At 40.8% G+C, this 11643-nt stretch overlaps 1 protein-coding gene across 3 annotated transcripts; it reads left to right on the forward strand.

Moving 5' to 3' along the window:
* Window positions 1-3098: 3098 nt before the first annotated feature.
* On the forward strand, window positions 3099-10975 carry stxbp6l (syntaxin binding protein 6 (amisyn), like). 3 transcript variants are annotated; one of them, XM_085771096.1, is made up of 7 exons: window positions 3099-3317; window positions 4080-4244; window positions 5690-5820; window positions 6494-6821; window positions 6903-6995; window positions 9762-9910; window positions 10019-10975. In XM_085771096.1, exons 1-7 carry the CDS (start codon window positions 3227-3229, stop codon window positions 10040-10042), a joined length of 981 nt encoding a protein of 326 aa, XP_085627222.1. In that variant the 5' UTR covers window positions 3099-3226; the 3' UTR covers window positions 10043-10975. The 3 variants fall into 3 exon arrangements, with proteins under 3 accessions (XP_085627222.1, XP_085627224.1, XP_085627223.1); XM_085771097.1 differs by having other exon boundaries at window positions 3176-3317; window positions 4057-4244; XM_085771098.1 differs by lacking the exon at window positions 4080-4244 and having other exon boundaries at window positions 3119-3317.
* The last annotated feature ends 668 nt before the right edge of the window (window positions 10976-11643 follow it).

Below are 11643 nucleotides of genomic sequence, written 5' to 3' on the forward strand. Positions count from 1 at the left end.
TCCATCTTTCTTTCCTTCCTTCTTCCCTTCCTTCTTTTCTCCCTTCTTTCCCTTCTTCCTTCCTTGACCCAATCTGTTCCCTCCCTCCATCTATCTTTCCTTTCTTTTTTCCTTCCGTCTTTCCACAATCTTTTCCCCTTCCTTCCTTCCTTCCTTCCTTTTTGACCCAATATGTTCCCTCCCTCCATCTATCTTTCCTTCCTTTTTTCCTTCCCTCTTTCCACAATCCTTTTCCCCTTCTTTCCTTTTTGATGCAATCTGTTCGCTCCATCCCTCTCTCTTTCCTTCCTTTTTCCCTTCCCCCCCTCCTTCCTTCTTTCCCTTTGTCCTTCCTGTCTTCCTTCCTTGACCCAGGTGGACAACAGGAGGGTTAAGCAAGTGATGACTTCCTGTCCAGAGCCACATCACCTCATGGAGCCGATAGTCCCATCTCAACCTGTGTGGTTGTGTTGTGGTGTTTTGTTTGAGCTGCCAACAGCCTGTGGTTGTGGGGCATCTGGGTATCCATGACAGCAAGCTGCCATCAGAGAACCATTGTTTCACATTTCCTTTTGAAGGCACTAAAAAACATGCTTTGACTCAGACAAAGCATGATGTGGATATGAGCGATGTACAGTATATATAGATGGGCTTTGTTTTATTGTGACTGAGACATGGAGCTCCCTTCACACCTGCCATGACTGAATCTGTTCACCCTCATGTTCTCCTTCAGTCGATGTGAGTCTTTAAGAGGTAGAGCCTTGAGACACAGAGACAGTCACATTCCTGCAGATGAGGAGCAGCCTTAACTCTCATCTCAAAGTGGTTTTTGATTCCAGGGCTGCTCCTCTGATCCGACCTTTTGTTTTCTGTCATGTCTTTTCCTGTCTTTCATGAGTTTTTTTTTACACTTAAAAGAAGTTAAATATCAGGTGAATCATGATGAACCAGCATGAGCTCATATACGTGCGTTATCAAAGATTTTGCAATAATGACACTGAGGTACAAATGTGTGTGTATGTGTGAGGTCAGATATGTGATGTTTGCATCCTCCACATGGTTTGATGACCCATCAACAGATTTGCTCTGATTTGTACTGTTGGGTGAATGATGACTGTGTGAAAATGAAACAGAAAATGTCAGTAATGACTGCTCATATGAAAGTGCACAAGAAGCTAGATGGAAGGTACTAAAAGATTTCATTACAAACCACTAGAATAACTGATACTTCGGCCTGGTCCTGCCCTGGTTTCTGTGTCCTGGTAGACTGGACCACCTCAGGCCCACCATCACCTGTGCCATATCTCTACAACATAAAGGGTGGTCTGGAGAGGACTGAGGTGGTCCTGTTGGATCCTCTTTGATGCAGCATGTGTTTGGCAGTCAACCATTTGAAAAGTGACTGACACGACAGCGTCCTGTTTACTTTACACGGTGCCATTCTGTTGTTGTTTTCCTGTTCCTTTATGTGTGTGTGTTTTGCACTGTCAGTTGTTTGCCATGCTTCTATTCCACTCTGTTATATTCTTTCTTGGATGATGTGGTGCTTTTCCTTCAAAGGACTTTGGTTTTTCATTAAAATAAATGAGATTTGTGCCTCCACAAAGCCACTTCTGGTCCTCGTTCATTCAGTCTGATCACTGATTCACCCTGGAGGCTCCTTTATGAAGCTGTACTGGTTAACAATGGTGTCTGAGCTCAGTATTAAGTACTAAGTACTAGTTTTCCTTCTGCTGTAAAGTGAGAGTGAAGTGTTGGCATCCCTTTACTTATTCTCTCTTTATAGGATCAGTTCTTTATTTCATACTGTATATAGGTCACATCAACTCAGGTCACTTTCAAGTTATCTGTTCACACTTCACCTCTGCCACCACACACACACACACACACACACACACACACACACACACACACACGGACCAGAGGAGCTGCAGGAGGATACTCCTGAATCCTGAATGAAGCTCCATTCACATCAATGCAGGGAGCACTTCTACTACTTTTGCACCAAGATAAGTTGTAAATACAATGCCAGTCCCAAAAAATAGTCACTTGGATTTAACTAAGCTAATAGATAAGAGCCTCCAATTGGATAATTACTGCATGATTATGTTTCAGCTGGAAAAACTTAATGCAGTCTCATTTCTTAAACAACCATGTTGAAAGACACATCCTGTGGTTATGGAAAGGATGTCAATCTGTTTCAGAAGGGTCAACTTATTGACATGCATCAAGCAAATAAAACATCTGGGATTGCTGAGACTAAAATTGGGTTAAGAACTGTCCAACGAATTATTAAAACCTGGAAGGAGAGTGGGGAAACATCTTCTTCAATGAAGAAACATGGTCCAATGTGACCATTCAGTCCAGACTTGAACCCCACTGAGAATCTTTGAAAAATTAATGCAAATCTGGGCGGAAATAAATGTTGTGACATTGCAGAAGCTTATTGAAATGATGCCACAGCAAATGCATGCCGTAATCACAGCTAAAGGCAGTCCAACGAAATATTAGAGTGTGTGACTTTTTTTGTTGGACAGGCAGTGTATGTGCTCACTACAGTGACAGGAAGTGATTGTGAAGACTCCGTGCTCCTCTGATTTGATGACGCACTTCCCTTTCCTATTGACTAGATTTGTATCGAACCACGTTTTTGTGATAAAACATGGCAGTAGTCGTCACAGGCAGCAGACTGAATTCAATTGTTCCTGGTATAATTCAAGCTTGCACATTGCTGTGGAGTTACAGCATTCACCACACTCCTAGAAAAAGTTAATTTTCTGAATCAAATCAAATCTGTCTCTCATCATCTGTCATTGAACATAGTCAGTCATGTTTCCTGATTTCTTATCCATCACCAGTGACACAAATTCTAAATGACAGATTGAATGGCGTTGACTGACAAGACATAAGAAGATAAAAAATAGCTTAGTTAATAGTTTTTTCTGTTTCTTTTTAGTTTTTGTTGTTGTTTTCCATAATATAGTATTTGTAAGAAATGTGGGTCTCTGTAGAAGAATAATACACATTCACCACCAGGGCGTGTGTGTGTGTGTGTGTGTGTGTGTGTGTGTGTGTGTGTGTGTGTGTCCAAAAGACAGCTGGTGACTGTTCTCTGACATTCAGCATCTCACCACGTGCCTGTCAGTCTCTTGAAATAGGATGGACTGTGGTTAATTTGTGCCTTCAGAGCAAGGCTCTCTGCTGGGTCTGCCTGGGTATAAATTACACTGGTACTACTATTTATTTTATGTTTGACCTATGGAGACAATCTCGCCGTACTAGAAACCATCGTGGGAGTGAAGAGTCCAGCATTTGGGTGGAGAAGATGACAAGACCAGGTAGGCTTATCTCAAACCCACCTGCAGAAAGACAATCATGCACTGGAAATGAAAAGTTTTTGGTTGATTTAAACTGTGATAGCATTAGCTGTAAATCCTCTACCAAGGCTAAAAAGGACTACGTCTAGCCATTGTATCGGTCGGGACAACATCAAGTATAGCTTCAGCTGGTTTCAGTACTTTATTTATCTTTTCTTCTGTCCTTTTCTCTGGCCTCACAATACGGTACTAGTGAAACATGGTCCACTAAGGGGACGTGTTAACCAGCAGTAACATCTGTAGCTGCTTTGCTGTTAAAATTCCCAATTCCCATTTAAAAAAAAATAAACTTAAGGTTGTATGACTAAGTGACCAAATCAAAGACATTGACTGAGCTTTGATTTCACTTGTATTTACTGTAACATTCATGTCAGATGCTGTGGTCAGCATAGATATGTCTTTGTCACCAAACATCAAGCGCTTTTATTCCAAACAGCAGCTCAAACTCATAGTGGAGTAACATTGGTGTCTGTGTTTGACGAAATGACTCCATTAATGAATGATCAAATAAGAGTGGATTTATTTTCTGAGACTTTATACCAGAAAATGCCATGGGAATTCAAAAAACGAAAATCATATCAATAGCTGTCTCATGGCACTATATAATTACAATGTAATGTTGTTTGAACCCTCAGATAATGTGCAGAGCGCTGCACATCCATGCTCAATGGACATTGGTTCACTGTCTTAACAAGCACAGTCGTGTCTATCCATCACCTGTAGGTCTCAGGACCACAATGAACATTCAGTCTGCCATCAACAAAGAGGTCTTTGTCCCTTGTAATGAGCGGCTGCTGGTGGCAGTGGAGGTGCAGAGGAGGAAGAGGAAGAGGATGTCCTTCCTGACTGGAGCCAAAGGAGACTATGTCACATTCATCTGTGTGTCAGGTACAATCTGACCGCATAGATAGACCATGTATCTGGGGAACATTGTTGAAGGACTCACAGTCTGTGATGTAGCTACACGAATGGAGCAAATGAAAGGAGGTTCAGTCCTCAGATATGGAACAGGCCTGTATGTGGTGACCATTGTGAAAAGGTCTCGTTAACCCAAATTATGACCTTTATCTAAACTAGGGTCCATCTGGCAAAAAAACAAACAAAAAAAATCACATTACAGTCACAATCCATGTACTAATCAGCCTGCTGTTTTAACTTTGATTTTATTGTACGAATCCTCGCCATTGTACTTCATATCTTTGTGTCACTTGAACACTTTTTTCAAGTGCTTGTTTGCTTGGCATTATTCTTCACCCATAATGCTATCTTTTGTGTGCTAACAACCGACGTCACTTAGTTTATTTCATATTGAGTATTGGTTTGGACAGTGCTGATAGTTATCTACAAGTTGCTATGAGTAGGCTAGGTGTTTTGATTTGAAGGTTCAGTCACTGCTGACTGGATAGACCCAGCTAAGTTACAGGAGGCAGGTGTCGACCCACAGACTGACAGACACTCCACTCTCTTGGACTGTAGCTGGTGACACATAGTTTTGTTTCACTGGTGGAGAACCTATGTTATTATGCTACTGCTAATTCACTGCTGAAGAGTGGAACAAGAACATCTGTCAGTAGATGGTTGCTGCAAGTTTAACGTAGACAGTGGTTCTAGCTTTTAATGACACAATCTTTTCTGCTGAAAAGTATCATAGGTCAAAGTAAGGTGGCTACGATATAGGATCATCATGGTAAATTCCTAATCAAAATCTAAACCAGAAAGTCCTGAGAGCAAATGCCCCCCAGTATTTTTCTGTAGATATGATGTTTCTGAGCAAAGGTGACCCAAGTGCAGCTAAAAACACTTAAAACATTTGAATATGTACTGGATGTAGTTTGAAAGTGAACATTTCAATGAAGGCTGCAGATAGTCTGAATCTGTTTCAGTTACTGTATATTAATTTACTACAAATCACTGATGCTGTTGAACAAGATTTTTCACATGTAGACATTTGAAAATTAAAACTCAGCTTCAACAACCTTGATGCTTATTGAATTGAAATTGAAATTGAAAATGAAATTGAAATTGAAATTCCCTCAGAGCTCAACTGAAAATGGCTTTTCATATTCCCCATGAAGTTAAGAAATCAGCTGTTCTGGCACTGAAAGCTCAGTTTTCAGAACGTTGAGTTTCCCATCTCTCCACTCAGAGTTTGGGGTTAGTGAGAGAAGTCCCCAGTGTAAGACCTAAATGTCAAATGCTGGTTTCATTTTCAGATTGTTTCATTGTGAATACATGACATATTTTCCTATATAAAAAGTAAAGATGACAAATGTCACTAATATTGTTGTAAATCTAGTAAAGTAATCTAGTTTTTGTATATGACCTCTTTATAGTGACCAACACCAGACCACATCAGCTCCTTGTCACAAAAGTAAAGCAGTTTGGTGGCTCCTCCTCCTTTACAAAGAGGTCTCAGTGGACAGTGGAGAAGCTCAAGCAGGTGAACGGCATCAATCCCAACAAGGTGAGCAGCACATTTATGAATCCACATACATAACCTTGCAAGCACTTGATTAGGACTATTGTGTGCTTGCTTAGTCTTGCGTCCACTCCTTCAGCTTCAGAAAATGAGGGACAATGTGATTTGACTGTGACAGCAGCTCTGTGTTGATAACAGAGGTTAGAGGAGAATGGACAGACTGGTTGGAGCTGACAAGGCTGTGGTCACTCATCAACTGTGCTGACCATGTCAGGTTCCACTTCCTGTCACCAAAATATAAAAAGAGGCTGTAGTGGATACAGATTCACCAACCTGACAGAATCTGGGTTTGACTCAACCTCACTTGTGTTAACAGTTTAGGCTAGTGCTGGTGGTATTATGGTGTGGGAATGTCTGCTTAATACTAATCAATCATGGTCTGTATGTCATAGTCTGAATATTGTTGCTGACCATGTTCATGGATACAGTTTATCATCTTATAACAGATCGATCCAGCAGACTAATGCTTCACATCACAGACTGGTTTCACCAACAATGAGTGAAGTGAACGCCATTAGCCTGTCCAATCTAGACCTGAATCGAGTAGAACAGCTTTGGGATGTAGCAGAATTGGAGATTGGCATCATGAAAGCTGACAAATCTACAAAAATGATGTGTTGCTGCCATGTCAGTATGTCTGTACACTCTGCCCTTCCAGGACTGCCCCGAGTTTGACCTGGTGTTTGATAATTCTGTGGATCAGTGGGTGGCCAGCTCATCGGCAGAGAAGTGTATCTTTATCCATATTCTGTACCATGCCTGCCAGACCTACTGGGATGGTAAAGCCGGGCCTCTGGACAAGGCTGGAAAGCTGGTGAAGCAGAGCCCCCAGGGGAGGCTGAGTCATGGTTCTCACCGTGACACTGGAGCTGGTCCCAGTGCCTCCTCACCAGGCCCTGGATCCAGAACCCTGCAGGCCCGACGGAAGAGCTACGCTCCTCCTAAACAGACTGAATTCATTAACTGTCAGTCCAAACTCACAGCAGGTACGTATAACTGATGTCCTTGACTGATGTTTAGTGCATGTGTGAATGTAGGCTACTTGTAACAAGCTATCTTTTTTTCAGATGCCCGCACCATGAATCTGGTGATCTATCGCTGCAAGGCCTTCTTGAATCGTATGAGGAAGATGATAGTTGCAAACCAACGGCGCCCAACAGGTATGTTTGCTGATCATGTTTCCTAGTAAAATCAGGGATGATAGCCAGTGATGTAATTGTGAGGTTGGATTAAACTAAACTGTTGGGAAATATAGGATTAAGGGTTTTTTGACCCACTGTGGCCTCTGCTCTCTTTCACATGTTGCCCAGTTTTAATAATGTGGCTGAACTCCTGTATATTGGTGTTGGAAACAATGGCTACAACTGCTTGGAATCAAAACTCTGAGACTCCCTCCATTTGATGGAGTACATACATACACCTGTATGGTGTCGGCCCATCAGGTCACCCTGGAAACAAATACACTTAAATTGTTATAGTGTCTATTTTAAACTTTTGAGAGGGTCACTGGGACAGGAAGCTAAAAAAAAAAATAGCCTCAGCTTCTTGTCATAACTTTGTTGAAAGACATGACCCTGGCCTGCGCTGCAAAAACTCAAAATCTTACCAAGAATATGTCTCTTATTTCCAGTCAAAACAAATCTCATTGATCTTAAAATAAGACTCATCACATTAAAAAGTAATTTGTTTTTAGACACTTTTTACTTCTTTAAAGCAGATTTTCACTTAAAATAATCTGATAGTGGAGCAAGTTTTTCTTTCTTATTATAAGCACAAAGAACTTGCTTTCACTGGCAGATTTTTCTACTTATTTCAAATGAAAATGTGTTTGAAACAAGTGAAAATTATCTAAAAACAAGTCCATTTTTTAGGTGATGAGTCTTATTTTAAGTGGAAAGAGATTAGTTTTGACTAGAAATTAGACATTTCGACAAGAAATAAGACAAATATTCTTCGAATGATTTTGAGTTTTTGCAGTGTGTGTAAGGTACCAAGTATCACTATCACTGCTGCACGTGGGGGGAAGCAGGAACATCCATGGGCAATGGGTTGTGGAGGTGGGCTCTGTTTCCCCACCATTGAGTCCTAAGCTTTAATCGACTGTTTCTGTCACAACAATGTGCTCTCTGAAATAGTTTGAGGTTGATGTCTGTATTGTGAAAAGACCCCCTTCTTAATGCAACTCTAAGGGATGTGAATGTTGATACACAAATTTGCTTCCTAATGGTTCCAACAGTCACAGCCTTGCTGACATTGGTCCCTGAACACATCATCAACTCTGTAACTTTGTCACTGTTGTTTTTCATTCCCAGTGCTGGATAAACTGATGGCCAGCTGATGTGATTTTTCTATGCAAATTATTCATCGGTTAGTATCAGCTCAGCACAATATCAGTGTCAATCAGTCAGTCAATCAATCAATCAATCAATCACTTGACTTTATTTGTTTCTTTGGATGGGACAGTGCACATCAATGTACATATAAAAAACATGTAAATGTGCCGGATTGTAGCATCAATGCTAATTTCCATCCGGAGTCCCAATCAGTCAGTCAATCAATCAATCAGTCAGTCAGTCAAACTGTGAAAAGTATTTAGGCAGGAGAGAGATCAGAGAGAGAGGAGGACAAGCTCTACTTAGACCTTCTCAAGGATATTGAATCAAGAGACTTCCTGTCTCAGGTTTTCTTCTCACCTTCCCTGCCAGAAACCATGTTGTCTGGTCAGGTCACATGATCCTGGGCTAGTGTGTGATTTTCGTCTCTGTCTTTTTGTCTATTGTCCTCACTGTGGTGCACCTCTCTGCTGTAGCAGAAAGGCCTCTCTGTGGCGTAGCGGTCCAGTGAGAGGACACTTTGTGTATTTCGGGGAGGTGGATACAATAGCCGGTCTTTATGAAGCTGAAGGCCCTGAGACAGAGAGAGGGAGCGCGGCGCCCCATTGAACCCACTGACAAGGCCAGTGTAACGCATGGGAGACGTGCCAGGCTGCAGCCAAGCACCAAGTCCAACAACACATTCAAGCTTAACCTCAGTCGACCTGTTGGTGTGGTGTCATTGATCCGACAGCTGACTACGGTGTCATGCTTCATCCAATCACTTTGACACTTGGATGGGTGACATCTCTCTGTGTTTGTGACTTGTCATCAGCTGTGAAAGGTGTCATCAGTGTCTCAGTAAATGAGGGGGGGCGGGGGGGCAAGTACATGTGGGACCACTGTGGATGTTGACCTATCCCTAGATTAAGATTATTAATCAGTGGTGGGCCGTAACGGAGTAAATTTACTTGAGTACTGTACTTAAGTACATATCCAGAGGATTTGTACTTTACTTGAGTATTAGATTTCTTTGGTACTTTTATACTTTTATACTTTTTACTTTTATATGGTACTATTACTCTTACTTGAATACATTTCCAAGACAAATATTTTTACTTTTACTCAAGTTAATTTCTAGGAAGGCTGAAAAGTACTCGTTACTTTCAGGTCTGCTCTTTTTTTTTTTTTTTTTTTTTTTTCAGGCTGTGTTTGTCAAAGAAGGAAACCCTAACCACTAAAAGCAGCACATCTTAAAATGGTTTCAAAGAGTTAATTCTGAGAAACAAGAGTTAAAAGCTCCTTAAATTCATTTAGAGAAAATTATAGTAATTCATTGATGTGAAAAATAAGAAATTTACTCTTACTTTACTTACTTAAAGTAATTTGGATACTTAAGTACCTTTAAAAGCAAGAACTTTTTTACTCTTACTCGAGTAACATGTCGACTGAGCTACTTTTACTTATAACGGAGTAAATTTTGACCAGTAGTATTTGTACTCTTACTCAAGTACTGGGGTCGAGTACTCTGTCCATCTCTGGTATTAATGCTGATCTATGTTTCTCATACATTCCCATGTAAATATGTATATACTTTTTTGTGTATATGAATAGGTCAGCATTTCACAGGGAGCGCTGTGAGTAATGTTGTCCATAGGGTGAATGTGGCTCTGGGGGAGCGTGGAGACAAACTGACTCATGCTGAGGACAAGACTGTGGAGCTGATGCGCAAAGCTCAGCAGTTTGCAGACAACGCCCACAAGGTGACATAAATACACAACTATATATAACCAACACCCCTTTTATAGGTGAAATTATCAATAAACATAATGTTGCATATATCTGAATGTGTATTTATTTTTCCCAATCAGCTGGCCCTGAAGTATTCGAAGTAGAGTCTGTTGGAGGATGAGGATGAAGAATCCTGTAACTCAACACTAACACAGTCTGGTGCTATGAGCCCAGATGACTAGAAAAGAGTCTCTGGCATAGACTGGTACTAAACTGCTTCTTTTAAAACCCATTGATTTTACTCTTCATCTGTTGGAGACTCCTCTGCTCTGCCACCTGATGATCCTCTGCCATTGCGTCTGTTTCAGATGAATACTGTGCTGTATGAAGAGAACAAGCCCAAGTTATTGTGTTTTAAGTTTTATTTTCAAGCCACTGCATATCTTCCTGTGACAGCCTCACTTAGATATAAGTGACAGGTGGTAGGCTACTGCTCAGAGGGAATGGTTCTGGAAAACTATCCCTGTAGGATTTCATTACATTTATTTTCACTACATGTCTAATTTGATTCTGATGTTTGTCATCACCACTTGTGGTGCTTATTTCTGTGTTCCTGATGTGTGTGTATGTGTCCAGTACAGAGTCCAGTGTACAGTAAAGTATCATGTTGTCAAACCTGTGTGTGGTTCGGGTTATGTCCTGAGCAGCAATCTGTCATTTTATGTTCTGTCTACTGTTGTGTTGTCTGGTCTGTGTGTGTTTTCTCTGTTTGTGTCTAGTCTGGTGTGTGAGCAGAGTGAAGGTGGCAGGTCATGTGGGTCAGATAAGGTGAGAAATTTTCTCAGTCACCAATCTGAGTGAAGCCGGTCTTTGTATTTGTTCTATGTGTTTGACCATTTAACAGTGAATGTTGTATTTGTCCCCTGAAGTTTGGACCAGAGGGGATTCATTCATTCTAACTAAACATCACCTGCCTGTTTTGTTTGTTGATTTAGCTGCAGTTATCACATGTATGATGTAAATGTCTCTGATGTATTGACCTACTGACAATGTTCCTACTCATCTTGTTGAACCAATTAAATAAGATTGGACCAGTGTTTTGAGCAGTGAATTTGTTACAGTATTACACTCCTCCAGGATATCAGCTCTGTTCAGCTTTTGACCACCAGATGGCACCCAGGCAAAAACACATAGCAGCAGCTCCAGCTCAAGTGTAACTGATGACAGATTTACTGGTTGGATGGGAAACCAAGGTCTGTCAGATCCATTGTTTATCACAAGGCACAAGAATGAGTAGAAAAAGTAATTCCTTCTTGTGTAGACAAAGTTGTAAGCTAGATTTCAGAGAGAACAACCAAATGTGTGCATGGCAAATGCATACAACTTCAAATAATGCATGTAATTATGACTAGAAAAAGTATTTCCAAGAATGGAAATTGTGTGAATGCTGAAAGCAGCTGAATGCAATTGCTGAAGCAATGCTGAATGAGCTGAAAAAAATATTGAAACAATGATGAATTAGCTGAAGAAACTGCTGAAGAAATGTTGAAAAGGGCTGATGCTAAAGCTGAAACATATAAGTTAAAAGGCTGAGAGATGAATGCCTTTCTAAGGGTGAAAAGCAGTAGAAAAGTTAAAAAAGTTAGAAGAAAAGGCAGAAATCCTCCATGTTTAAATTGAACAGTTGAAGAGTTGATATCTGACAGGAAGGAAAACTGATAAACCAGCACTAACATGGCTGAAGCAATGGTTGAGAATAGATTAA

This window comes from Trachurus japonicus, chromosome 24 (genome assembly GCF_045865225.1).
Source record: "Trachurus japonicus isolate A0001 chromosome 24, Traja_1.0".
In the NCBI taxonomy this organism is placed as follows: Eukaryota; Metazoa; Chordata; class Actinopteri; order Carangiformes; family Carangidae; genus Trachurus; species Trachurus japonicus.